The sequence below is a fragment of the Emericellopsis cladophorae genome (assembly GCF_022114955.1).
Source record: "Emericellopsis cladophorae strain MUM 19.33 chromosome Unknown NODE_10_length_638493_cov_120_236322, whole genome shotgun sequence".
Classification (NCBI taxonomy): domain Eukaryota; kingdom Fungi; phylum Ascomycota; class Sordariomycetes; order Hypocreales; family Bionectriaceae; genus Emericellopsis; species Emericellopsis cladophorae.
Genome location: NW_026250935.1, coordinates 391,681 through 417,599, shown reverse-complemented (window position 1 = coordinate 417,599; position 25,919 = coordinate 391,681). Strand labels below are relative to the sequence as shown.

The following is a 25,919-nucleotide window of genomic DNA, read 5'->3' as shown; positions in this document are numbered from 1 at the left end:
CAGATCGTAGCTCAGCTCACAGCTTGCCGCGATTATGAATCAGGTGCGTTGGGCAGACGCTCCACCACGTATTTTCCTCGCGCCACACTCATCTAGACCCCGAGATGTCAGCCGGAATCCAAGGGATTTAGAAAAAGAGGGCAGGTATGCTTACAATTGGAACACCGGGAATCTTCCTCAAGCGTTTCTTCAGGGCGAAATCGTTGGTCCCTATGATATAGATGCGGTTCTGCTGGACTCTGGTGACTAAGCAGTCATCGGCATATGTTCCCTTGTGATCGCACTGCAATCGTGTCCATCGTTCATCTCGCGCTACGCGTAGTGCGAGCCTGTATTTGGGACCAAGCTTCTCGAGTTCGCTGGGACATGTCAGAGACGCTTTGGCGAGAGGGTACAGAGACCGAAAACCTACCTCATCACGCAAGACGTGATGATCGGATTGCACTTTGCATAGAGGCAGTCCATCATGGATTCTAACAATGACAGCTTCCGCTGCACTGTGTGGGACAAAAAGTTGGTATCCACGAGGACACTGTCGCATGTTAGTACGGTGGTCAAAAACGTGGGACCGAGGGGCAACGGACTTGTAGGGCGGCACGAGAGCTTCGTTGTGTTGGAAGAACATGTGGCTCGGCATTTGGGGCGCTTCGCGAATGAGCTCGCCGGCGGCCGTCTCTCTCTTGTCAACCCTCTCCTTCTCCAGAGCTTCGAGCCTGGCTTTGCCTTCCTTCGTTCGGTTGTCGCGCTGCCCGATCACTCGCTTGACCTGTGCGAACTTTCTCGTTTTCTTTGCGACACCCATATTTGCGGGGATCTGGTGGGAGACTCAAGTTTCTGGTTATTCTGTGTCGAGCTCCGTGTACTATCGTTCGGTGTGCCGATTACGCAATCGATTCTGTCGCAGAGGGTGTTGAAGTTTATGGTTGTTGGCAATGGTGGTGATGTTTAATTAAACGGGCAGCTTGCGACTCAAAAAAGTTGGGAGTTTTGCCATGGACAGCCGAAGGCGGTGGCACTAGCCTGGTGGTGCACAGACCATTTCTTGGTGGGCTAGATGTGCCCCACATTTGCCCGACAACGCGTCGAGATCTCCAAAGGCGCGTAAAGTGATTCTCCAACATCACCAATTCCACCCAGAAAGAAACAACCAGCACACGCACATATACACGCACAATGCCGGCGGCAAAGAACGAGACAAAGGGCGAGTCGTCCATGGCTGCGTCGAAAGCGGCTCTAGCAACATCTTCAAACGGCAATGTCACATATGAACTGCCATGGTAAGGCTCTCTTCGCTGCTCTGCATCCTTCCACTCACACTTGCCCTAGGGTGGAAAAGTACAGACCAGTCTTTCTGGATGATGTTGTTGGAAACACGGAAACGATTGAACGTCTAAAGATTATCGCAAGAGAGGGCAACATGCCGCACGTCATCATCTCGGGAATGCCTGGTATCGGCAAGACGACGAGTGTGTTATGTCTGGCCCGCCAGCTGCTGGGGGACTCGTACAAAGAGGCGGTTCTGGAGCTCAACGCCAGTGATGAGCGTGGTATCGACGTCGTTCGCAACAGGATAAAGGGTTTCGCACAAAAAAAGGTCACATTGCCCGCGGGACGCCACAAGCTCATCATCCTCGACGAGGCCGACAGCATGACATCCGGCGCGCAGCAAGCGCTGCGAAGAACCATGGAAATCTACTCGAACACCACACGCTTTGCGTTCGCGTGCAACCAATCGAACAAGATCATTGAGCCCCTACAATCGAGATGCGCCATCCTACGGTACGGCAGGCTCACAGACGAGCAGGTCGTCAAGCGATTAATGCAAATCATCGCGGCAGAGAAGGTCGAGTACAGTGACGATGGGCTGGCAGCACTCGTCTTCAGCGCCGAAGGAGATATGCGTCAGGCAATCAACAATCTGCAGTCAACATGGGCCGGTTTCGGCTTCGTCTCGGGGGACAACGTCTTTAAAGTCGTCGACTCGCCACACCCGATCAAAGTGCAGGCAATGCTCAAAGCATGCTTCGACGGAAACGTGGACTCTGCGCTGGATACCCTGCGAGAGCTATGGACTCTGGGGTACTCGAGCCACGACATTATCAGCACCATGTTCAAGGTCACCAAGACGATACCGACTCTCCCCGAGCACACCAAGCTAGAGTTCATCAAGGAGATTGGATTCACGCACATGAAAATTTTAGAGGGTGTGCAGACTTTGCTGCAGCTCAGCGGTTGTGTGGCTCGGTTGTGTAAGATTAACATGAACTCGAAAGGCTTCACCACCACGGCGTGAGGGACGAGGCTATGTCATTATGTGGCGTTGGGGGGTTGGGGGTTGTTTCACTAGGATACGAACATCACCGTCATGGCGAATGTCAATAGACTTGCTTGCTTAAACGATGTTACATTGTTAAAATGACCACGAACGTCGCTATTCCTTTTTGCATATATCGTCTAGCTTGCTCGAGATTCTCTTGCAACCTGCTGATAGCCCGGCAATTGTTGAGATATCCGAGGAACAGAGTAAGCACGTTGACAAAGCGCACAGAAACCATTAGGCCCATTGGTTGAGACATGCAAGCGAACCCTCGACCACCATCGGGATGGGGAAAGGTGGGCTTTCGTGAACCAGTTCTCATCGGGAACACGGTAGCTCAGGCACACTCGTCACGAGTCGAAATTCTTGGGGGACAGCTATTGGCATCACCCCATTGCTGGCGTTGACCTCAGGGGCTTGAGTGAGCGAGATCTAGACCATTGTGACGTAGCAAAGGAAGATGGCTAATGATAGCTTGAGGTTATGAGACCATAACTGTGTTGGATGGGTTTAATCTACCCAGAAGAAAAATATCAATCAACTTTCATGTGAACATGATTGTGGACAGGAAAATTAGAGCGTGTTGGAGCATGCTAAGATGAAGTTATTCCAGCTAGCAGAGTCTAGAACGACGCACAAGACGCATATCTAGCTACTTCCTTCATCGTCAACGAGCCTCATACGGTTGCGAAGCTAATGCATTGTCTGTACGTAGTACTTCACAAGGCTTGGAGGCACGGCGGAAAAGCCGGCAGAATGCGCGTTCAAATACCTACAGGGTAATTCGTGTGCCAGCGCGGACCTGACGCTTGTCCTGAATGGGAAAGGCACGTCACCGAAGACGTCCGCGGAGATGTTCATTTCATTACGGCACACACGCAACCTCCACGCGGTGTTGTGCGACAAGACCGTGCCTGGTGCCGTATGATGTCGCAATCTTTGGGTTTGACAATCTGTCAGAGGTACGTAGTCCTTCCTGCAATTGTGATTGCATGTGCGCATGACCTATGCCTTTTCGACCTACTCGTGTGTTCAAAACTTGTAGCAATGGAAGATCATCAATTGACGGGACTAACGTCAGCATACGTTTGTTAGTGACCGAATGCTCTCTACGAATCAGAATCAACCATTCACCAACGTTGCTGGAAAGAGGCGAAGATGCAATGGTTGCACTTCGGGACGCGGGATGCTGCCTCGTGCCATTTACATAGTTTTCGTTCGTAGATCGCTGATCAACAGGCGTGCGGATATCGTTTGCGAACATTTGAATTTGGATGTCCGTGGCTTCGGCGATGCTCATGGATGCATCATCTCACCAAGGCCATGCGAGCCAACAGGTCAACGATCGATCCTGTGGAGAACCCGGATGGACTAGTATCAAATGGACTTCAGACCAGTGGGTTGGTGAGGGCGAGTCCTTCGAGCTCATCAAAATTGCCCCAAATAAAACGAACGTACAGAGTGGCGGTCGGTCACGAGCTTGACAGATCTTTAGTCTGGCAAATGGTAGACGAGGTTGGTGGTGATGGGGTAACTGGCATGAGAAATGAAATCGACACAAAATTTTCTGACTGGAGCCTGGAACCAATGTGTTAGGTAAGGACTGCGGACGGACGTCGGAACCCCATGGCCATGCGCGATCCAACGTGACCGTGGAGCCCGTTGGGACGTTTGGCTAGGCCAGGTATAGACAGTTTTCCAGGTGAAAAATTCCGACCAGTGATGCAGTAGTGATCGCCCATAGTAGCACTACAATTTGGAGTTATCGAGTAATAGAAATTGCTGGAGGCCAATGAGCTGGTGGTGCATTCCGATACCGCAACGCGCACTCCAGCATATCATGATGATGGCTTCATGCTGAGATCTGCCAAAGTAAAGAACACTACGCGCTGGCGTGCTTGAGGGCGAGTAAGTCGTGACGGTTCACGAGAACCATTAGAGTTCTCCAGCTTTCTGGCATGCAGCGGCTGCCTGCAAGAACTTGCTTAGCGTCAAGCAGAGGCGACTGATGACCCCGGATTGTGAATGCCGTTATCAGACATCTGTAGGCGGATACTCTGGCTCTATTAGCTCACATGTACTGGCTGTCTATCCGGGGCATAAAGGTCGCAAAGCACTGGCTGCTTGAGAGTGAGCTATCCATATGAATGCGGTAATGCCAATCCGTCGGTGAAATAGGCAGCCTACTACGTAGCTTAGCTAGAGATCTGGAGGTGAAGCGCGGCACTGCCAAGGTGGAGGCCGGAGTCGGAGGAGCGCCGAGGGGTGCAGGAAGCGACGGAGGGGCAGAGAGGGCGTGGTATCAGTGGGTAAGTTGCCAGATACAGACATTTGATTGGAAGGCGCATTTGCAATTGGCAGCTGCAGCCTGCAGTGCAAGGACTAGGGGCGTGCGTTTACTTCTTTCAGAGACTTCCCGCTCCCCTGCACGGGCAGGTATCGCACTCCCTCCGCCGGGGAAAGAACCATTTCGTAGATGGGCCTTTGACCAGTCTCCATGTCTTTGCTGTCTGCCATGATAAGCCCAGCTGGTCTTCCATCGTCATCGTCGTCGCTTTTTCTCTATTGCTTCCACTGTCAGGCACACAAATTTTTACCAGATCAAGTTGCGTCGCAATCCGATCAAACCTCGCCCAGCCATCCGACCAGATTTACACACCTTACCTATCGCCAGCCTGCTTATCGCCAGCCACTCAACGGCCAGCTAACCTCTCGCTTGCAACAACGTCGTCCGCATCCGATCAAGGTAGATCAGGGACTTTAGAATCACCGTCAGCCGGCAAGGTAGCAAAGCAGTCCGACAGATAACAATCTGCCTCACTCGTCGTTGGTCAAGAACCCAGGACCAGCAATTGCGACAACAATCAACTTCCTTCCTTCCCTTCGACTCTCATTTCAACCACACCGCTACGCCCCAAGCACTGCAAATCATACCCGGTACGTACGCAAGTCTCGTTATCATGTCTGATAACCCCCGGATTTTCATGCCCCTCCCTTTCCCCTCCATCCTGCAGCTGTCTCATTTTCGTTTTCCCACCATCTCGTCAGTTGTGCCAAGTGCTTGCTTCTCGAGGCCGCTGGGCTGCAGTTCATCCAGCCTACGAGCCTCGTGGGCGCTGGCGCTGGCAGTTTCTCTTTGCGCCACGGCAAGCCGTTCAGGAACGTGCCCACTGGGCCGGCCACCGGACGTTGGAATAACCCATGTCGCAGACTGGAATCCACCTAGGCGTGGCCTGCTGCACCGCAAAAAAACCCATCGTGACCATTACAAAGGGCCCCCCCTCACTATCAGTCTTTGAAGAGGGTGATTATGCTGTACTCCCGCACTAGATCCCTCGACAGCGTCTGCATTGGCTGCGCCTATTGCCAGTTCCATCTTCCTGGTCGCCCTGCTTCGCTTCGCTGGCCGCTTCGCCGCCGTCACCGGTCCACCACCATACATTCATTTTACGTACTGACTTGCCCGCTCTCGGGCTGATCCAGGCTTTCGCTTCTCCACTCACGCCCAGCACTGTCTGTACCAACTGTTGCAGACGTCGCGCCGACCCCGATTTGAAAAGACGTTGTTTCGGCGCACCCTTCTTCTCGACCGCCGCACAACATTTGTCCCTGCGTCGGGTCTGCGTGGCATCCTCTCATCAACCAATAGACCAGGAACGCCTCTCGCCGCTCGCACTTGGCCACCACATATATGTCGGTTCGCGTCCTCCGCGAACCAGCCCAGGCTGCAATCATGCCCGCCCAGATCAACAGCTCGGTCGCGGGGAGTATTCCGATACACATCGCCAACGATACCAACAATTATCGCAAACAACACAAGCATTCCCGGTCCTCCTACTCGGAATCATCGCCCCTCGCTTCTTCGCGTAACAATTCAGTCACATTCCGGCCTCCCAAGCGACTCATGTCGTCTCCAAACAAGACCATAGCCGTGATCAACGCTGCTGGCCGGCAGGCGGCTTCTCTGATCCGCAATGCCACAGCCGTTGGCTACCACGTGCGCGCGCAACTCCGGAATCTCGAGGGTGTGATCGCAACGGAGGTGTCGACAAACCCCAACGTAACCGTCTTTGTTGGAGAACTGTACACGCGACACAAGCCGACGGAAGAGAATAAGGATGTGACCAAGAATGGCCCTCTGTCCGGAGTCGGCATCAACCACGACCTCATTTCGAACCTATTCCGCGGGGCCCAGCTCGCTTTCATAAACACCACCTTTTATGGCGACGAGCTCTCAATTGGCAAGGCAATGGCGGATGCTGCGAAGAAGGCCGGCATCCAGCACTACATCTACTCGTCCATGCCCGATCATGCTGCGTACGATCCAAGCTGGCCATCTCTGCCTTTGTGGGCCGACAAGCACAAGGTGGAAGAGTACGTGCGAGAACTGAAGTTGCCTGCCACGTTTGTGTACACGGGCATTTACAACAATAATTTCACATCACTCCTCTACCCACTCTTCTGCATGGAATTGCAAGAAGACGGCTCCTTTGTGTGGCAAGCGCCATTCCACGAAGACGCCAAGCTGCCCTGGCTGGATGCCGAACACGACGTTGGGCCGGCCATTCTGCAAATTATCAAAGATGGTGTTTCCAAATGGGGCGGTGAACGTGTCGCGCTGGCATACGAGCACCTGACACCGAAAGAAGCTTGCGAGGTCTTTGAACGTGGCGTCGGTCGCCCTGTGCGATACGTCCGAGGTCCTATCGAGATAAAGGTCCGCATTCCAGCTGGATATCGCGAGCAACTTGAAGCCCTCGAGAAACTCTTCGACCCCAACGAGCCTGACGCGAAGAAGCAGCCTCCCTATTTCGGCGATGCTCGCTTGGAGAGCAGTGTCCCCGCGACAGCTCTTGAGCTCTGGGAGGGTCCTCGTTGTCTCGAGGAGTACGCCCGGGAAATGTTCCCGCTCGAGGAGGAAGCGAACGGACTAACGTGGATGCTTGATGACGAGGACGAGCTGACGGAGGACGATGAAGCCCTGCGCACAGCCACAACGTCGGTCGACCAATTACGTATCCACGACGACGTCGAAGAGGAGGACGAAGAAGACGAAGATGAGGGCCTCGTCATGCGCGGGCGAAAGAGAGACGAGGAGCAGTGGTTGGCGTAGGGCGCAGTCATACCACTCCGCTGACCCCAGGCCGTTTGAGAGGATGTGGTTCACTCGCATATGTCACGAACGCATGACGACCTTAATTGTTCTTCAACACTGTGCGTTAGAAGCGAGTACATTGTGTTTCGGCGTTTTGGGAGATTTTCAGACATACGGAAAAGTTTTGGGAAAGGGAAACGTGGCCGCGTTTTGTTGGAAACCTGATCGGCGCACGCTCGCCGCCATACGGGCTTACCAAGTCGTTTGGCTTCTTCGTCTTGTTTTTTGCCGGGGGTTTCTTTAGCAGCATACCGGCCGGGGTCAGCCGGGTTACAAATGTATATATGACCAGTAACTGCATGGAAGGTTGCGCGAGCGGCAGCAGCCGGCGGCCTGACATGCGATCATATGAATGAACATGATGAAGCTAGAAGGGTCTGGGTACTGCTTTTGATGTCCTGTCGGCCATTTATGTGATTCTTGGTAAGTCAAGTCCGGGGTCGAGGAGAACCTGACGCGGGGGCTGGGGTTGGGGGGACCCGGGGGAGACGTGGGGGTGGTGCTGATAACAATATCACTTACTCATGAGTCATGCAGGTTCTGAGAATCTCCATGGTGGTGGAATGCTCCCACAGAATAAATTCTGAATGTGATGTAGCTGGAATCGCTTGTTGGTTTTACTTCACTCGCTGTGCCAGGACTCCCATGCACATAACTACGAACTGCTCAGATACTTGAAATTCGTGTCTCCTTCAGGAGGAACCGCTGCCTGGTCTTCAAAGCCTCTGTCGTGAGCTGGCCCAGCTTGCTCAGCGCTTGATCCAGGAACTTCAATTTGTCCCTTGTTGTCGGCTGGAGTGCCAGCACTGCCTACATAGACAGCAGCAGGGTCAAACTGGGCTAGGAGCCTCATTCGGAGGGCCTCCTCTTGATCCTCCAGCTGGCTGCTTGAGTAGCCAACGTCGCTCTCAGGCGGACTGTGCGTTTGCTCGTCATCCTTATCCATGTCCACTTGTGGAAAGTCCCACGTCGAGTCTGAGTCTGATGACTGATCGTCTTCATCCATTCCCGCATCGTTACCAGTCCCTTCTTTCCCAGCCTTGTCGTGCGTCGTCTTTCGTGTCTTCCTCGCCGATCGACGGTTCTCCTCACTGCGCGCGCGCTTCTGGTTCCTACGCTCGCGTATCGTTTCCAAATCCCGCAATCCTTTTTTCAGTTGCGAATGTATAACAGAGGTAGAGCCGCGGCGAACCATTGGATTGTGAGAATCGACTGCGTCGGCAAATCTGTACCGCTCTCGGCGCGCGGGGGCGAATCTTGTAGGCAAGCCTGTGGGAAGGTGAACACGAGAGGATGGGCCAGAAACTTTTGACGGAGGTGCGTTTGGTACGAAAGGTTGACATCGAGACCCGCGTGGGAGACTTTTCAGGTTGCCCGGCTTGTAGGTCTGCCTTCGGTCAGCAAGCGATAAAACGCATCCCGGTTGAGGCAAGCTCACCGGCTTTATGACCAATTCTGTGTGGTTGGAGAGAAACTCCAGGATAGCCTCAAGCTTGTGGGCTATGGCATCCACTTCATCGGTGTTGACCTTGACGATCCTCTGTCCATCCTCGCCGTCGTCCGAGTCTCTGTTCTACAGACGAATCATATCGAACAGTATGTCGTTACACGTCCCGATCAGATCCTTCCAATTGTGAAGTGGAGGGAACACCGTCCACTCTGGCGGAGGCTTGAGTATCATTGTCTCTGTATTCAAGTACAACTTTGCTTGGCCATATAGGGCGTTTTCACCGTGATGCTTGGCCCAATTGAGAATAATGTGCTTCCGGGCAGACGGCAGAAGTGCCATGATGGGCGCACGTAATGTGAGGAAAACAGTTGGAGTGTGGAGAATCGCATCACGATGATGATGCTTGCCCATGTGCTTGAGCGCATACTCCCATCGTGCGTTCGCATCTTCGCGAGTGAGCACTTCTCGTCGACCGGTTGGTTGTAGGTGAACGGGAAAGTGGCTTGGATCGGTCCAAAAGTTGGCCAACTGTATGTGCGCCTTGGACGCGTCGAACTCGAGAGGGAGTCTTCTCGTTTGTGTCCTAGCATCGGAATACCGAGCAGAAGAGGCGCGAGGCGGCGGGCCAAGGGTCGCTTGTGTGACCATATTCCGAGTTGTCGGGCTGCAGGGTAAATTCATGTAGGGATGTTCTCGTTGAGCCAAATGATGACGAGACTCCCCAGTGGAAAATTGTCCGGGAGGCCTTGACGGCATGATGCCACTGTTGACATAGGTAGATGTGATTGTGCCCAGTGCTGATGATATTCAAAACCTTATTTGCTACTGGAGAAGTAGTAGACAAGCGCCCCTTGTGCACTTAAGAATGGTCCCGGCCACGAGATGGACTTCGCTGATAAACATTGTGTGCAAGCAAGTGACAGGTATACTAGCTTAGTGCCTTACCTTACTGCTCTCCCTGAAATGGCAGGTACGGAGGTAAGCTTGAGTGGGAGCAGTTACAACTCGTTACTTGCCAAGTGAGCGTACCTTGGGTACCTTGCCTTACTGAGCCCCAATATGCCAACAACTCATGTTCTCGAGGTAAGTACCGGGTACATCTGCAGTGCGAGGATGTGTGAATTGGTTACAACGTCTCGCGGGGACGAGTATTGGGTTAAGTGTATGGATAAGTAACCTACATGAGTGATTCTGGATCGAACTGTCACCTCGTGTGGCTGCATTCACTTGCCATTTCCCCTTGTGAGCTCTTCCTCGTACTGTTGCCATCTGGCCCTGTCTCGCAGGACCCTTCTCTGCATCCTCATCTTGGCCTCATACTCTCTGAGCTTTGAGTCGGCATCAATCATGCTGCCCAGCACCATGCCCGACATCTGTATGTACCTTGAGATGGTCAGAGCTACTATATTCACAAATGCGTCGAGTCAGTCTTACACCTTGAACTGAATAGTTGTCGCTCTATACACCGGCGACCAAGCATAGCCAATGGCTCCAAGGATGGCAGTTGCCACGCCCCATTTAGCAGCGCCGCTTACCGCGCCCCTCGCGGCTTCCCATGCAGCTTGGTCGGCCTCATCGGTCTTCATGAGATCATGGGAACGCATCGTCCCAGAGAGGCGGTATGCTGGATCGCTTAGCATTCGAGCTGGATGGTTTTCGAGGCGCACGCGTTGCACGGCGACCACTTACTTCTTGGAAGAGTCCTCGCTTCGGATTACATTGGAAGTTTGACGTTTGCCACACCAATGCCACCGCAACGTTTGTCCTGTTCCTCGTTGCTCCAGGGATTCTGTACAAAGGCGAGGTTGTACCTCAATCCTAGCGTCCCGAGCTCCGGATTGTCCATGACGCATTTTGGCGACCATCTCCAAAACCCCGATAACGTGGACCGTGCAACTTCAGTGCCCCACGCTCGGTTAATTGCATGACACACTAAAAGCTGTGCCGGAGCTGCCGCTTTTTTCTTCTGTGCTCCAACAAGTTCGCAGAGGACACGACATCAGCTTCTCTAAGATGCATGAGCGCGCGCACATTGCTGCAGCCTAGTGGTCAATTCAATGCTTGCATTGCTCATCTCTTCTTGAAGATTTGTCAGCGTTCCCGCGACTTTATTATTATTGCAACGCGCGTTTTGCGTTTCTTGCTCTTCGCGCTGCACTTGCAAAATTCGAGTCCTCACGCCGCCTGCGAGTTTCTCCAGAGCCACCACATACTCTCACAATGGACGGGGCCATGGAAGTTTATTGGCAGGCGCCAGTCATCGCTCGGTAAGTTTGAATGCCTCTCCCGCGCAACCTCAAATCAAACCTAACATTTCTAGATCGACTGTCACTGCCATGCTCCTGATGTCGGCCGCTGTACACTTTGGCATGCTCTCCGGGACCCATGTCATCTTCCACCAATACTTCCTCTGGAAGTTTCCACCGCAAATATGGCGCTTGTTCACGGCGTACCTCCTCACAGGTCCTCAATTAGGCCTTCTGTTCGACGCGTACTTTTCGTACCAGTACTTGAGCCAGCTGGAGCGTGGTAGGTACTCCAAGAAGGAGGACCTTCTCTGGTATCTGACCTTTATCTGTGGAACCATACTGGTAAGTCGCCGTGATGCCTACATCTCCACCATATGCTTTCGCAACACCCCTCAACATATCTGCCCGGATAGTGCTTTGCCTCTTCAGCTATCACGGTTCCTGGAATTGAGGGAAATTACCCCTGCATGTCGGATCGACCCACACATTCGCAAAATAGGGCGGTCCGGGGTGTAGGAATGGTGGGATGTATCTTGAATTACTCTGGTGGTTTCTCTATCCACCCGAGTGCACTTGAGCTCCCTACATCTCCGTGTCATTAGGAAAATTTTGTCAGTGCAGCGGAAGTGGGCAGCGCTGACGTAGTCTTCCAGGGTGTCAACTACATCACTGGCCTCGGCTACATGACCTTCCTGCACGCCTTGATGATCTCGATGACCTACACCGTGGTCCAGGACCAACGGGGCATGAAGACCAACTTCTACTTCATCACGATTCCCGCGCAGTTAACCCCATATGCTATGATCGCCATCAACATGCTATTTCCAGGCGGTGCTGCGCAGATTCCTCTGCAACTGGAGGGACTCTTCGCTGCACACCTGTGGGAGTTCTTGACCAAGATTTGGCCGGCCTTTGGAGGCCAAGGTCGCACTCTGCTGCCCACGCCTCCGTTCTTCACCACCGTTGTGAACACAATCAGCGGACTTGCTGGTCGAGCCGCCCCGGTTGTTCCTGGACCGAGGGGCGCGGCTGGTGGTGTGGCTCGTGGTGCCTCCGCTGGATCTGGGCCGTTGCCAGACTCCTGGAGAACTCGGGGTCCTGGCCACCGACTAGGCTGAAAACGTAAACTAGGCGTCAGAAGGTTATGAGTAATGAATGACTTGAAAATAAATGTGGCTATCACCAGTGAAGGTGAACACTTGCTCAAAGTTGGGTTGATTATTTCAAGAAACAAGAAACAAACCCGTTAACGCCATGCTCTACGTATTTAGTGTCCCAAATTCCAAGTACTCAGACGCCAGCTCTGCATGTCAATACCCGTAGAGCGTGCTCTTGCCGCTACGCATTGGCACCTCGACATAGCCATTCGCAGCATCACTGTTGGGTACCCGTCCGTCTGTAGCATAAACTGAGCCGCCCTGTAAAGGCTTGTCCTTGAATCGCGAGCCCGAACGCATCACTGGTTGGGAGATGGACATTGACGCATCCCGTGTGACGTCCTCCACCGTTGGCGGGGTGTATTGTTTTGCACCTCGGAGCCTGCGCAGTGAAGGCAGACCTATCGACGGGGTTTTGCTATGGCCCTTGGGCGGAGAACCTGGAGGAGGTGGTGGCACGCTTGTACTTGGTGCTGGAGGTGGACCTGGTGGTGGAGGTGGCAAGCCCGGGAGTCCGTCCACAGAAGCCGTGCGCCTCGACGCTGGAGGTGGCGCTCGAATCGCCGCGTGGTCGGCAGCCTGTATTGCCCCGGAAGATGAGTTGAGACAGGTCTGCATAGTCATGGATCCAACAGTGTGGGCTCGCTCATGCCCTCGATGAGGGGAGTCGTCGCGTGACCTAGCAAGACCTCCGCCTGCTCCTGGACGTAACTGTGCTACGCCGCGAGGGATGTATGCTTCGTGTGATGGCAGGGCGCTCCCCGGACCGCGGAATCTGGAGCGAGGGTCAAAGGCATAGTTGATCTTAGAAAGACCACAGTCCTCTTCCAGCTTGTCGTCATACTCGCCGCTTGTCACCACTTGCCCCTTGGTGTCATAGCCGTTCTGTGGCGTGTACGACCTCAAGGAGGCAGTCATCTTGCCGTTACCGGGAGGCAGAATAGGATCGGGAGTGGCGCCATAGTCGCTATCGCGGCGCTCGAAACTCGACTTCTCGTTGCGTTTCATCTGCCGCTGGCGACGATAGTACATGAATAGCAGAGCGACACCACCGACCAGGAACAGTCCCACGCCGACCGCGATACCAACGATTGCGCCGGTCGTGAGTTCGTTGCTACCGGCACCTTTGGGCTTTGTCCTGATGTCGACAACAGGCTCGGTGATGTTGATGGGTGAGTTGCTGAAGACACTCCCACTGAGCGATGCAATGTGGCCCTTCTCAGGCTTTTGTTCACAACCAGCTTGAAGCGCAACCATGACTGGATAAAGGGTCAGCATTACAGGCCCTGTGCCATGAAGGTGTCCGGATCTTACAGTTGGCGAGGTAAGTGTATTGCTCTACTCGCAAACAATTGACACACGTCCATACTGTCGACTTTTTGAATGAGCCATCGTCCGCTTCACAGTAGTTCCAGGTGTCCTCGTTCTTCGAATCAAGTTCGTCGCCGGTGACGGGAGTATCTAGAGGCTCGCAAGCGTACTCGGTCACGCATGGTGAGTTGATCTGCCTGTTCTTTCCGGACTTGGGGTAGTCGTATAGACAGGTGCTGACAGCATAGCGAAGATTGTCTGTACCAGATTAGTCTTGGGGTGCTAGGCGCGGATTGCTCCCGTGAACTGACACATGAACCAGTGGCTATCCGACTCCTGGTCTTCCACCTTTTCGCTTTTTGCTAGACATTCCAGACAATTTTGGAACCTGATCCCCGTCACCTCCGTCGAGAAGTCCAAGTCGTCGCATGTGATTTCTGTGCTATTTGCAAACGACGCCTTGGGGTCAAAAGCATCATCGTACCCTTCACCGAGACAGTAGGTCGCACATGACGATCCGGGTGTGAACTCCAGTGTTGAGACCAGGGTGGCAAGGAGTAGCGATAATGTTGCCAAATATATCGGACGATGCCAAGACATTGCTACAGGCTCGATGTCGGAGGGAGAAGAGGCGAAAGGGCGAAAATGAATAAGGCTGATGAAGGAATATACTAGCTGCTCTGTCGCAACCTCATCCTCGGTGCTTTCTGCTTGTGTTAGACAGTGCAACTATGGACAGAATTGGGAGATGGAATCGCGAAAAGTCGAAGACACGAGAGCCAGGGACGAAGCTCAGAGGCGACTAGAGGGCCCCAGAACCATATTAAAGGCGGCTCTTCTACATCGAAACGAGATGTTTCCGAAGTACTATCTGTCTCGCACGCTCATAGGCCTGATGTTCCCTTGCTCCTTGCGCCTAGAATACAAGGTGTGCTCGAAGTTCAAAGAAGCGTCGATCTCATACACACACGCATGTTTTCAGTTACCTAGAATAGCTCACTGGCGGGGATAACCAACTGGGAAGCCATATACTCAGCCAATAGGATCACGAGCACCCTGCAAGTAAGCCGCCTAGACGCCGAGACCCTGAAGCGGGGAGAAGTGTGAACCAATCGCATTGCAACAATTTTCCTACCAAGCGCCCAGCCGTCGAGAACTGCTGGCATTGCTGCCGGTCGATGGATATTCGGGAAGCAGGTGAAGGCCGTGAAACGTGAACAAGGCCATCGAGTGGTCGTTTGACAGACGCCGGCCGTCGATGCGGCCGGACAACACCCTTGCCTAGAACTCTGTGCGATGGCATCTGCATCTGTAGCCTGGACTCCTGGACTCCTGAGGTCTTTGACCCACTACCATATGCGATGCTGGCTCTGCCAATAATGCTTGGAAGACTCAAAATCGAGTGATGTCTTGTGTCAGCCAGTATACCACACCTGATGAAGAAGGATCATATACTGCCTAGACTAGGTGCTTTAGCGCTGCACCGAGCCACGAGTGAGCCAAGAATTAACATCGTGGCATTGATGATATTCTTGACTGTCTGGTGAACTATTGGCGATGCGCTGGAGTTTACAGTGCCATTAAACTGTCAAAGTCTCTCAACACCGCCCAACGCAAGGCGCAACTTGTTTGCGGAAGGAAGTGCTTGTTGAGCTGCCCAGATCCCGTGATACCTGGCTATTGTGGTGTTGTCTCCTAATAAGACTGCCGGTCGTTTGAGGTGTCGACGTGGTCAGCCGAGTAGGCGAGGAGATGGCACAAAAAAGGCGACGCCCAAAAATACGTGATAAAATAATTTGTTAGTAATGGGATCACCTGGCCTCAAAGCGCACATAAGGCCGATGCATCGTCAATATATCAGCTCGAGTTGCTGGATGCAATTCAACGCCGCCCGCGAGCCTCAGATGTCTTTCGCACTTGCACAGTTGAGCGGATATTTCCGCTTGCCACAATGAGGATACAGAGGTGCACAGGCTTTTGCCGAGATGGAAACGTGCGATAGCCTTCCAAGAGACTAGACTAGGAGGTAGAGTGACCCCGAGACCTGTTTATTTGACATGCGATTCTGCCCAAAGCAAAAAGGTCAGAAGACACAGCACGCTAGACACAAGACAATGAGAATCCCTTTTAGTGAGCGGTGACACCAATGGGATCACTAGACGTAATATCAGCTCGCACCAGTCGACGTCAATAGCATGACTGCAGGGTTTGCCATCCACGGGCGCTTAACAGCTGTGCTCTATTGGACCTCGTCGCTCAGAACATTGTACTCCGTAAGATGCGCAAGGATTCGTGTCAAGTCAGCACACGGCACTAGCCAACTCCATGCAGAGCGAAGTCTGAATGTTTCCAATGGTACATGCAGCATAATGGCGAAAAGAAAATTCAATAATGTCAAGGTGCGATGATGTGCACATGGAAGCTGGTAGGTAGGTTACAGAAGAGAGGAGTGTGAGTTTACGTGACTCCTGACTCTGGCAAAGAGGGGTCCACGTCCGAAGCCAAGTTAGAGTTTGGCTAGACACAAGTAGTACGGAGTAGTCCTTAACATTCTTCCCCGCGCCGACTGCAAGACCAAGTTAGTAGGCACTTGCATCTCCACCTACAGGGCATTTTGCGGGCCATTCGAATCAATTTCCTCCTGCTTCCCAAGGTACGCCGACGGCAAGCCCCCACAATCACAATCCGAGTCCACTAGACCTCGTGGCTACCCATTTCGCAATCATATCGACGTAATCTTGCAATACTTTCAACCTTCGACTGGCGTGGCATTGTGACTTTCCACCTGCTTCAGAGGGGAACAGTGGTAGACCCAGCCGCTGCGCACTGCGGCGTTCTTTTGACGCTGGGTTGTGAGCCTGTGACGTGGAGGCGACCGTCGAGCGTGCGTATATGAGATAAGTCGATAACGCCCACGAAAGCGCAAGGTGCGACTCTCATGCAACTCGGGACATTGAAGTTCCTCAGCTTCACGCCGACATCAGACATCACTCTGAGCGACCAAGATGCGTATAGGGTGTCTTCAGTTTGCGCCTAAGCTCGGAGATGTCAACAACAATATCAACCGAGCCGATGCAGTTCTTAGTCGCGCCGATCCTGAGGACCTAGACCTCCTCGTCCTGCCTGAACTAGCCTTTACTGGTGAGTACTCGCTGTCTTTTCAATTCCTCTCAGTTCTTTCCGCTTTTTCTTGCCTATCCAGCTGTACGAAGTGATCGAGGTTCAGCAATGAGTGCCGGCATGATATCTCTGTCGTGCAACCAGCGTGCAACCTCCCTGCGCAAATGCCCACCCAGCATAAGCTGCATGAGTGAGACCGAATTCCGCTAAGTCACTGAACAAGGGTACAACTTCAAGTCTCTGCGTGAGATCTCACCTTTCCTTGAATATTCAGGCACAGGTATCAGCTCGCTGTGGGCGAAGACAGCTGCCCTCAAGTATGACTGTACTGTCGTCGCTGGCTACCCCGAGAGGGAAGATCTGACCGACCGATGGCCTGCTGATCCCGCGTACTACAACTCGGTCATTGGTGTCAGTCCTGATGGCGAGTCGATCATAAACTACCGCAAATCACATCTTTACTATACAGACGAGACATGGGCTTTGGAAGGGCCCGACGGGTTTTATGCCGGCCGTCTCCCTGGTCTAGGCCGGACCGCCATCGGAATCTGTATGGATATGAAGTGAGTTGCTTATTCTATACAAGATTACACATGAGGCTAAATTCACTAGTCCCTACAAATTCCAGACTCCTTGGGAAGACTTTGAGTTTGCCCAACACACTCTCAAGTGTGGCGCTCGTCTTGTCATTGTGTCCATGGCGTGGCTTACCCAAGCCGAAGCCCGAGAATTCACCCGAGAGCCACAGGAGCCAGATATGGAGACGCTCATGTACTGGATCTCACGACTAGAACCTATCATACAGATCAAGTCGAATCAAGAGGTCTTTGTTGTCTTCGCCAACCGTACCGGTATGGAAAACGAAGCGACATATGCAGGCACCAGTGCTGTTGTCGGTATCAAGGAGGGGGAGGTACTTGTTTATGGACTTCTGGGACGAGGGGATAAGGAGCTTCTTGTGGTGGACACCGATGATGAACCTTTCGCACGGCTGGTCCACCACCAAGCAGTACATAAACAGGAGCTTGATGAGGAAGAAGTCGTCAGGCGGCGTGAACGGTACGAATCGCCACCACGAGCTGGGAGCCGCGATTTCTACGATTCACAAGGCGCTGAGCACAGCTCGCGTCAGCAGTGCCTGCCTGACGATAGTGACCAGCACGACCTTACTGATCGTCTTCGAAGCTTACAGAGTGACCTCGGCAGAGGGCCGAAGCGGACGGGATCTTGTAACAATTTACCCCTCAAGGATGACTTTGCAGACCAACAACCATGGGTTTCGCAATCTATGGTGGACAACAACCAATCGCACCTTGGAAAGGATTTAAGACCGGTGCCCAGTCGGCGGATCAAATCATCCACAGATCATCAATTCGTCTCAAGGCACGATCCAGAACTATACTACTACGGTAGAGCCCCGTCACCCCCCAGAGAAAAGAGGCAAGCGGAGGGGGCAATACGATGCTCACCTCCGGGCTCAGACAATTCCGTGGGGTCCTCGCAGTTAAATTACGCTCCAGAATCAGACTTATCTAAGAAGCCAAAAGAAACCGACTGGACTACCCCCGATATCATTGATGGCAACACGACCGCGCGGAGGAACCAGGTTTCGAAGCCCCACGGTCTCGAAAGTCTCTCAACAGACGTCTCAGGTTGGAGTGACCGACCAGGTCGTCATATGACGGAAGAAGATGCTCTTCACCAAGATGAAATGGCGATACGACGGATCGAAGAATTTCTGAGGGACCCGGGTTTCAGGCCAGCAAGTCAGAATGATTTTCAGGATCGAGTTTTGCGCCCAACAACGTCCGACCAAAGCAAGTCCCGTAATCACAGTACGAAGCATCACGTTTCGGGCTCTGGCACACAACACTTCTGTCCTGGTCCTGGGATAGCAAGACGGCAGACAGCAGATGCAAGCACAAGACATCATGAGTTAACTTCGAAGAACCAATTGGGTTCCCGTCAGTTAACGGCGCCCTTTTCGGCCCTCGGCTTTCACGAGGGCAACCCCAAAGAGCCAGGACATAGTTATCTCCCTATTGCCATCGAACCAAAGACGCAGGCTATCGCAAGCAGGCAATTATTTCAGGAACAGTCTCTTTCAGCCGAGTCGGAGTCTGAAGCTGAACCCCCGATCCTAAGACCAGCATCACGCAGCAATCTGGGTGACCGCCATGATTACAACAGAGGTCGTAACGACCAGTGGTCAGCGGGCCGCTCGAATATTGCGGCCTGGGCAGAGAGCATCCCGCAATCGGCTACGACAGCAACGCAGGGCAGTCGACAGCTCAGTCGGGGGCGCCAACCTGAATCTGTTCATCGAAATCGTGCAACGCCGAGCCGCAATCAACAAAGATCAAGGACAAGCCGAACGCGCGGAGAGGATGTTGACCTAGCACAATTCAACCTGATTGAGGAGTACCCGTCCGCAAACTGCCCACTTCATGGTTCACGGTCGGGTTCTGCCGCCCATAATCGCTCGCACTCTGGCTCCCACCATAGGTCACGCTCCGCGGCGCACCAGCGCCGGAGCTCGACGCGTCGGAACTTGGCGTCGACGCGTCGCAAGCCTGGGAGCCGAGATAACCATGAGCCACAACATCAACCGAACATGGATTTCTCGGGGCCACGATCGAACCAACGGCCGGCCTCGCGCCAAAGGCAAGATGATGATGCATCCCCAGCACTCAGGAAGGGTTCCAGTTCACGGAAGGCCGCTCCGCTCACTGCGAGCACGTCGTTGCGCCGCAAGTCCTCGAAACCCGATCCCATGGTTCCCCGGCACTGGAGTCAGTCCGTCGCAGTTCATGTATCTGATCAACGGTCGAGGAGAAACAAGAGCGACGTCAAGGAACAGGTTGTCCACATGAAGCCAGCGCGGTTGGGCTTACGCCACGGGCCCAAAACGCCTAAGGCCATGGTTCTTCTGCGCAATGACGAGGACGATGAGGATGCTGAGGCAGATGGGCCCAATAACCAGCCACATGATGTCCTTGTTGCCAGGAAGGAGTCTGATATTTCGCTTCTGTCTAGATCTCATAGCGCAGTATGGTAGGGCATACACGGATCAGGGGAAGAGGCTCGAGTCTAGGTCAATTGCTTGATGAATCTACGACTCAAGAGAACGGCTGGATAACATGCTTGATCTGTGTTTTGTCCCCTCATTCTCATTTTGCAAAAGGCTGGGAAGCAAAGATAGCATATTGGCGCCTGGCTTTTCTGCATTTGGCATTTGTTACACAAGAGTTCATTCGATGCCGGCTTCCATCATCCATGATGCATCGGCCCCCATAATCCCCGTCCAAGCGCCCTGCAACCAGCAAGCGGCCACCGCTTCATCGACTAGCCAATTAGGTTCCATCTACGGGGTTTTTCTGTGTGAAGACGACAGGGGTCCTGCATGTCGGCGGCCCGAGGCGGTAAACGAGTGGCCAGATGCAAGAGACGGCCCCCGCATCGGAACCTCCTCGTCTTCTCCCAGCCGCCGTCTTTCCTGTCCCGACTCTCTGACTGGTGATCTCTCATGAATGATGGGCAGCCCAGTGGTGAGCAGTCGCCCACTCAGCGTGGTTACGTCCCGTGGTTGATTCGATGGCCGTCTTCGTTCACACCTTATCACCCGCTGTCCCGTGCCGGTGAATCGAACCGTCCGTGTCACACGTTTGTTGGTTCTTCCATCTTCATGTTGTCGACATGAGATAAACTAGCGACGGGTTCCTCGTCGGAAGTGCCGGTTGCAATAAATCGACCGAAACCTGCATTTCTTACGCGCAGCCAACTAGTAATCTCAGCTCCTACGACATCTTTCCACAGACATCTCTCCTCGATTGGAGGCGGAGGTTATCAAGGCCGGCCTCTGTGTCATGTGGCACAGGGTTTGACCACTCGTCATTTCGCGCATACCGCTCGTTCTTGTTCGCTCAGATAGACGACGAGCCGGACTTACTACCGACCACTCGACATGGCTCTGAACTTCTTGTCCACGTTTGCGGCCATCATAGGCGTCGCAAACTCTGTGCTTTCTAACCCAGGCTCGCCTTGTGGTACGAGCTGTGGCAACGTACTCGACAGAACATCGACCGACGACATTGTTTGCAAGCAGGATGATATGGAGTCGACCGCAGGCGAATTGTTTAGCACTTGCCTCGACTGCCAACTGCAAAGCGACTATTCATCTGACGATGGTACAGATACCGATTACGCTCTATGTAGGTGTCTATCACTTCCCAATGACGCGACACATGGCTGACTAGTTGAAGACAACTTGCGCTACGCTTCTTCGTATTGCGTGTTTGGCTTCCCCGATGATGATCAATTAGAGAGCACTATTTGCACACAAACGTACGTCAAGCTCGTACACCACTCGTCGATATTGGTACTGACCACAGATAAGCCAAGCTTGCGGAAAGTTCCAGGATGCCATTCAGTTCGGGAACCTGACCAGAGAATTTGAATCGTACGAGTACTGTGCCATCTGGCCGGTGAACGATATTGAGCATTTCCAATACTGCGTGGACTGTCTCCATGGGCTGCGACAATACTCTGTCGCCAATTGTGAGCATTTCGGTCTTCATTGCACGCAATACATACTAAGTAGCTCAGTCATCACCGCTCTCCAAGCCGGCTGCGAACAGCAACCGCAGGAAGGCGTCAATCTTGGTCTCGATGGCGAAATTTTCTCCTCCGTAACTGTCAATATCACCGATCCGGACCCACGCGCGACCGTCAACCCCGAATGGTTCGATCAAGGCCCCCTCGACATCGGCGCCATAGCCGGTATCGTTGCTGGCGGAGTTGTCATCGCCTTGACAATTGCAGGTTGCTGTATCATTTGGCGCGGTAAGCGAAGGCGCCGAGCATTCCTGAGGAGCTACGAGGCCAAACAAGGACGGAAAAAGGGATGGCCATCACCCATTGAAACGAGCACGAAAGAAGTCAGTGACACGCCATTGAGTCAGCGACCGCTACGATCATGGGACGAAAGTCCAGCGAGTGCGCAGAGTGAACAGCACTTCCCGCGGTACTTCTCGCCATATTCATCACAATACAACAGTCCTGTCACTGGAAACGATGCTGTCCAGGCGCATGAAAACGCCTGGCCAGCTTTGCAACAGCACCTGCAGCCACAGGCTCAACAACAGAACACGACCAGAAACATTGGACTGGCACTCGGTGGCAGTGAGAGCTCGTCAGCCATAGACAAGACAAGCGTCAGAGGCGAGGCCTATGAGATGCAGCATGTCGACAATAGGCAGGCGGTTGATGGGAGAATCCCCACGCCTGGGTCCGAGCAGGAATCGTACTTCACGCAACAGAGGGGTAGAACGTACAGTGGTTCGTACAGGGAGTTCTCGTACAGAGGTCAGAGAATATGAAGCATCGGAGAGTATGCAGCGACGTTACAAGCATGGAGTCTAGGATCAATACCAGGAACTGATTTTCGTTGTGACATCTTACTTTCCGCTCCTTTACACTCTGAACAAGCATCCAACTTGCCGGCCAAAGTATTGCGGCGTTTCGGAATCTCAAAATCTGGCGTTATTTAACTTGCCTTTCCAAGCCATATACTGAATGAAGTTTTGAATCTTTGACAATGAAGTTCTCGCTGTCAGTCAAATGTCGAGGCGTGCTAAGTTAGAAGAACATTGAACTGCGTAGGGTAGGTTGGATCACGCAACGCAGACGCGTCGGGTGGGGGCACTTAACGCGGTCCCGATCGCGTTTTGCCTCACAGAGTACATCTTCAACCGCACACATACACTCACAACTCACAAGATGACAGTACAAAGAAGACGCGCGCGTACCCACGCGCATTCCACAGATGAAGCGACACCGTCAAATCAGGAGCATGAAGAGTACCAATACCTCGACTTGATCACCGACATCTTGGAGGAGGGGGAATTTCGTCCTGATCGGTCAGTGACAACCCCACCAAACATCAACTCTCGCCTAACACCCAAACAGTACAGGGACAGGAACGTACTCAATCTTTGCTCCGCAGCCGATGAAGTTCAGCCTGAACAAAAATGGCATACCCATGCTCCCTCTCCTCACGACGAAGCGCGTCTTCACCAAAGCCATCATCGCCGAGCTCCTCTGGTTCATCGCGGGCACCACATCCTCGATACCGCTCAGCGAAAACGGTGTGAAGATCTGGGACGGCAATGGCTCACGCGAGTTCCTCGACAAGGTCGGCCTGTCTCATCGCGAGGTCGGTGACCTGGGACCCGTCTATGGCTTCCAGTGGCGACACTTTGGCGCCGAGTACGTTGATGCCAAGACAGACTACACTGGCCAAGGCGTCGATCAGCTAGCCGAAGTCATCCACAAACTTAAGAACACGCCCTATGATAGACGCATCATCATGTCGGCGTGGAACCCAGCGGACCTCAAGAAGATGGCTCTGCCGCCGTGCCACATGTTCGCCCAATTCTACGTCTCCTACCCACGGCTCAGGGGCGGCGTTGATGTCGAGAACAAGACCAAGGGACCGGGGCATCTACACTGCCAACTGTACCAGAGATCGTGCGACATGGGTCTCGGTGTGCCGTTCAACATTGCCAGTTACGCCCTGTTAACGCACATGATTGCACACGTTTGTGATCTTGTCCCCGGCAGCTTGACGCACGTCATGGGAGACGCGCACGTGTATGCGGATCATGTAGAGGCACTCAAGACGCAACTTGAGCGCGAGCCTCGTGACTTTCCCACGTTGAAGATTGGTCGGGAGAAGGGTGGCGACATTGATGGTTGGAAGGCCAAAGATTTCGTGATTGAGGGATATGAGCCGCACAAGTCTATTTCGATGAAAATGTCAGTATAGACAGATACATGTAGAGACGTTGAATTTGCCCAAGAGAAGGGCGAGCTCACTTCATTTTCGTCAGAGCCAACTTTGGAGGCACTGCTTCCCCTGCGCGGTCGAGGCTGAGGTCATTTGTGGCTTGATGCTTGTGGCTGGTGAACGCTGCCATCTCATTGGTCGCGCCACACTTTTCAACTCGGCCGCCCCACACGCACTGCTCCGGCCGTCAGAAAAAAATTTGGGAGGCTTCGTCTCGTTCGTTCCTTCCGAGAAAATCAACCATCACCGACCGACACCGAACCGTACCTTTTCACGACGCAATTGCTCACTGTACCCCAGAGCGTGTCGCACCTGCCGGTCGGTAAATTATCAGAGTGTCTTTCCGAAACAAAGGAAGGAACCCGAACGACGATGACCATGGAGGTTGTCAGGAAGGAGGAGGAGCACGTTATCAAGCCTCAGGCTGTGACACCTGCCATTGACACAAGCCAGTGGCCGCTCCTCCTCAAGAACTACGAGAAGCGTTCGTGCAATCATCTCATCAGGGCGCAGATTGGGGTACGCTGACACTTTTTCGCAGTCTTGGTCCGCACCGGCCACTTCACTCCCATCCCCAATGGCTGCTCCCCATTGAAGCGTGATATCAAGTCCTACATCAGCTCCGGTGTCATCAACCTCGACAAGCCGTCGAACCCCTCCTCGCACGAAGTCGTCGCTTGGCTGAAGCGCATGCTCCGGTACGTCAGAGTCCATCGAGCTTGTAAGGAGAGAAAAAGGCTGACATTGTCAATAGTGTCGAGAAGACTGGCCACAGCGGTACCCTCGATCCCAAGGTCACAGGCTGCCTGATTGTCTGCATTGACCGCGCCACCCGTCTCGTCAAGTCCCAGCAGGGCGCCGGAAAGGAGTATGTTTGCGTCATCCGTCTCCACGACAAGGTCCCCGGTGGCCAGGCGCAGTTCGCCAAGGCTCTCGAGTCGCTCACCGGTGCTCTGTTCCAGCGCCCGCCTCTGATCTCCGCGGTCAAGCGTCAGCTCCGTATCCGTACCATCCACGAGAGCAAGCTCATTGAGTTTGACAACGAGCGCCACCTGGGTGTCTTCTGGGTCAGCTGCGAGGCTGGTACTTACATCCGTACCCTCTGCGTGCACTTGGGTCTTCTGCTCGGTGTCGGCGCCCACATGCAGGAGTTGCGCCGTGTCAGGAGTGGAGCCATGGACGAGACCAAGCAGCTCGTTACGCTGCACGATGTGTTGGATGCTCAGTGGACCATGGACAACACGCGCGACGAGACGTACCTGCGCAAGGTCATCTCGCCCCTGGAGACTCTTTTGACCTCGTACAAGCGCCTGGTTGTCAAGGACAGCGCCGTCAACGCTGTCTGCTACGGTGCCAAGCTCATGCTTCCCGGTCTTCTGCGCTATGGTATGTATTTCCGACAAGGGCGATGCAAATGTACACATGCTAATGTAAAAACAGAGGCCGAGATTGAGCACCACGAGGAGGTTGTCCTCATGACCACCAAGGGTGAGGCCATTGCCCTGGGTATCGCCCAGATGTCGACCGTCGAGATGACCACATGCGACCACGGTGTTGTCGCCAAGGTCAAGCGCTGCATTATGGAGCGCGACCTGTACCCCCGCCGCTGGGGACTTGGCCCCGTCGCCACCGAGAAGAAGAAGCTCAAGGCCGACGGCAAGCTCGACAAGTTCGGCCGCCCCAATGAGTCGACCCCTGCCCAGTGGACCTCAGGATACAAGGACTACGCTGCGCCTGCTGATGGTGTCGCTGCTGCTGCTGCCGCCGCGGCCGCCCCTGTTGTTGAGGAGACCACTGTCACCAAGATGGAGGTTGTGCCTGCTGAGGATGCCGACGACGGCAAGAAGAGGAAGAAGCACGATGGCGAGACAGCCGAAGAGAAGGCCGAGCGGAAACGCAGGAAGGCAGAGAAGAAGGCCGCCAAGGCTGCGAAGAAGTCCAAGGACGACGATGAGGACAGCGATTAAGGGGCTGATGGCTTGAAAATCTTGTGGCTCGTTGTCTCGTTGGAGCAGACGGTCACGATCACACGTCTTGTTGGCTGCAAATGGTCGTTTGGGGTACTTCTTAGGGGTCTGTTCTTCTTGATTGTTTGTGCTACGCTGTATCACTACAAAAGTGTGGCTTTTTCTGGCACCCGGCGTTTCTGGCTCAGACATTATCGGCAAGGGTTTATGAGTAGTGAGGATCACAATCAAAGCATGTGCATCATAAAAGACATTCTCTATTGTGCTTTTGTCGTTCGGCTCTTTGATTTCGATAGATCTCGCATGCCGACAGAATCGCGCACCAGGTGCAATGACTCTTGATGTT

At 53.5% G+C, this 25,919-nt stretch overlaps 8 protein-coding genes across 8 annotated transcripts; 4 read left to right on the top strand and 4 right to left on the bottom strand.

The window, feature by feature from the left end:
* Window positions 1–32: 32 nt before the first annotated feature.
* J7T54_002146 (uncharacterized protein) lies at window positions 33–802 on the bottom strand (the record flags this gene model as incomplete). The annotated part of the gene is made up of 4 exons (XM_051504754.1): window positions 33–92; window positions 155–359; window positions 413–532; window positions 585–802. 4 exons carry the CDS (start codon window positions 800–802, stop codon window positions 33–35), a joined length of 603 nt encoding a protein of 200 aa, XP_051363841.1.
* A 371-nt stretch (window positions 803–1,173) lies between these two features.
* Window positions 1,174–2,293, top strand: J7T54_002145 (Replication factor C subunit 4; the record flags this gene model as incomplete). Its single annotated transcript, XM_051504753.1, has 2 exons — window positions 1,174–1,277; window positions 1,327–2,293. 2 exons carry the CDS (start codon window positions 1,174–1,176, stop codon window positions 2,291–2,293), a joined length of 1,071 nt encoding a protein of 356 aa, XP_051363840.1.
* Window positions 2,294–6,008: 3,715 nt separating this feature from the next.
* On the top strand, window positions 6,009–7,430 carry J7T54_002144 (Nitrogen metabolite repression protein nmr-like protein; the record flags this gene model as incomplete). The annotated part of the gene is made up of 1 exon (XM_051504752.1): window positions 6,009–7,430. One exon carries the CDS (start codon window positions 6,009–6,011, stop codon window positions 7,428–7,430), a length of 1,422 nt encoding a protein of 473 aa, XP_051363839.1.
* Window positions 7,431–8,127: 697 nt separating this feature from the next.
* On the bottom strand, window positions 8,128–9,570 carry J7T54_002143 (uncharacterized protein; the record flags this gene model as incomplete). The annotated part of the gene is made up of 4 exons (XM_051504750.1): window positions 8,128–8,584; window positions 8,665–8,741; window positions 8,911–9,040; window positions 9,452–9,570. The coding sequence occupies 4 exons, from the start codon at window positions 9,568–9,570 to the stop codon at window positions 8,128–8,130; spliced, it is 783 nt and encodes a 260-aa protein (XP_051363838.1).
* A 575-nt stretch (window positions 9,571–10,145) lies between these two features.
* On the bottom strand, window positions 10,146–10,562 carry J7T54_002142 (uncharacterized protein; the record flags this gene model as incomplete). Its single annotated transcript, XM_051504749.1, has 2 exons — window positions 10,146–10,305; window positions 10,357–10,562. 2 exons carry the CDS (start codon window positions 10,560–10,562, stop codon window positions 10,146–10,148), a joined length of 366 nt encoding a protein of 121 aa, XP_051363837.1.
* A 580-nt stretch (window positions 10,563–11,142) lies between these two features.
* On the top strand, window positions 11,143–12,289 carry J7T54_002141 (Derlin-like protein; the record flags this gene model as incomplete). The annotated part of the gene is made up of 3 exons (XM_051504748.1): window positions 11,143–11,189; window positions 11,243–11,513; window positions 11,825–12,289. The coding sequence occupies 3 exons, from the start codon at window positions 11,143–11,145 to the stop codon at window positions 12,287–12,289; spliced, it is 783 nt and encodes a 260-aa protein (XP_051363836.1).
* A 192-nt stretch (window positions 12,290–12,481) lies between these two features.
* J7T54_002140 (uncharacterized protein) lies at window positions 12,482–14,069 on the bottom strand (the record flags this gene model as incomplete). The annotated part of the gene is made up of 3 exons (XM_051504747.1): window positions 12,482–13,587; window positions 13,643–13,897; window positions 14,042–14,069. 3 exons carry the CDS (start codon window positions 14,067–14,069, stop codon window positions 12,482–12,484), a joined length of 1,389 nt encoding a protein of 462 aa, XP_051363835.1.
* Window positions 14,070–16,644: 2,575 nt separating this feature from the next.
* J7T54_002139 (uncharacterized protein) lies at window positions 16,645–17,956 on the top strand (the record flags this gene model as incomplete). The annotated part of the gene is made up of 4 exons (XM_051504746.1): window positions 16,645–16,780; window positions 16,983–17,322; window positions 17,372–17,610; window positions 17,952–17,956. 4 exons carry the CDS (start codon window positions 16,645–16,647, stop codon window positions 17,954–17,956), a joined length of 720 nt encoding a protein of 239 aa, XP_051363834.1.
* Between the last annotated feature and the right edge of the window lie 7,963 nt (window positions 17,957–25,919).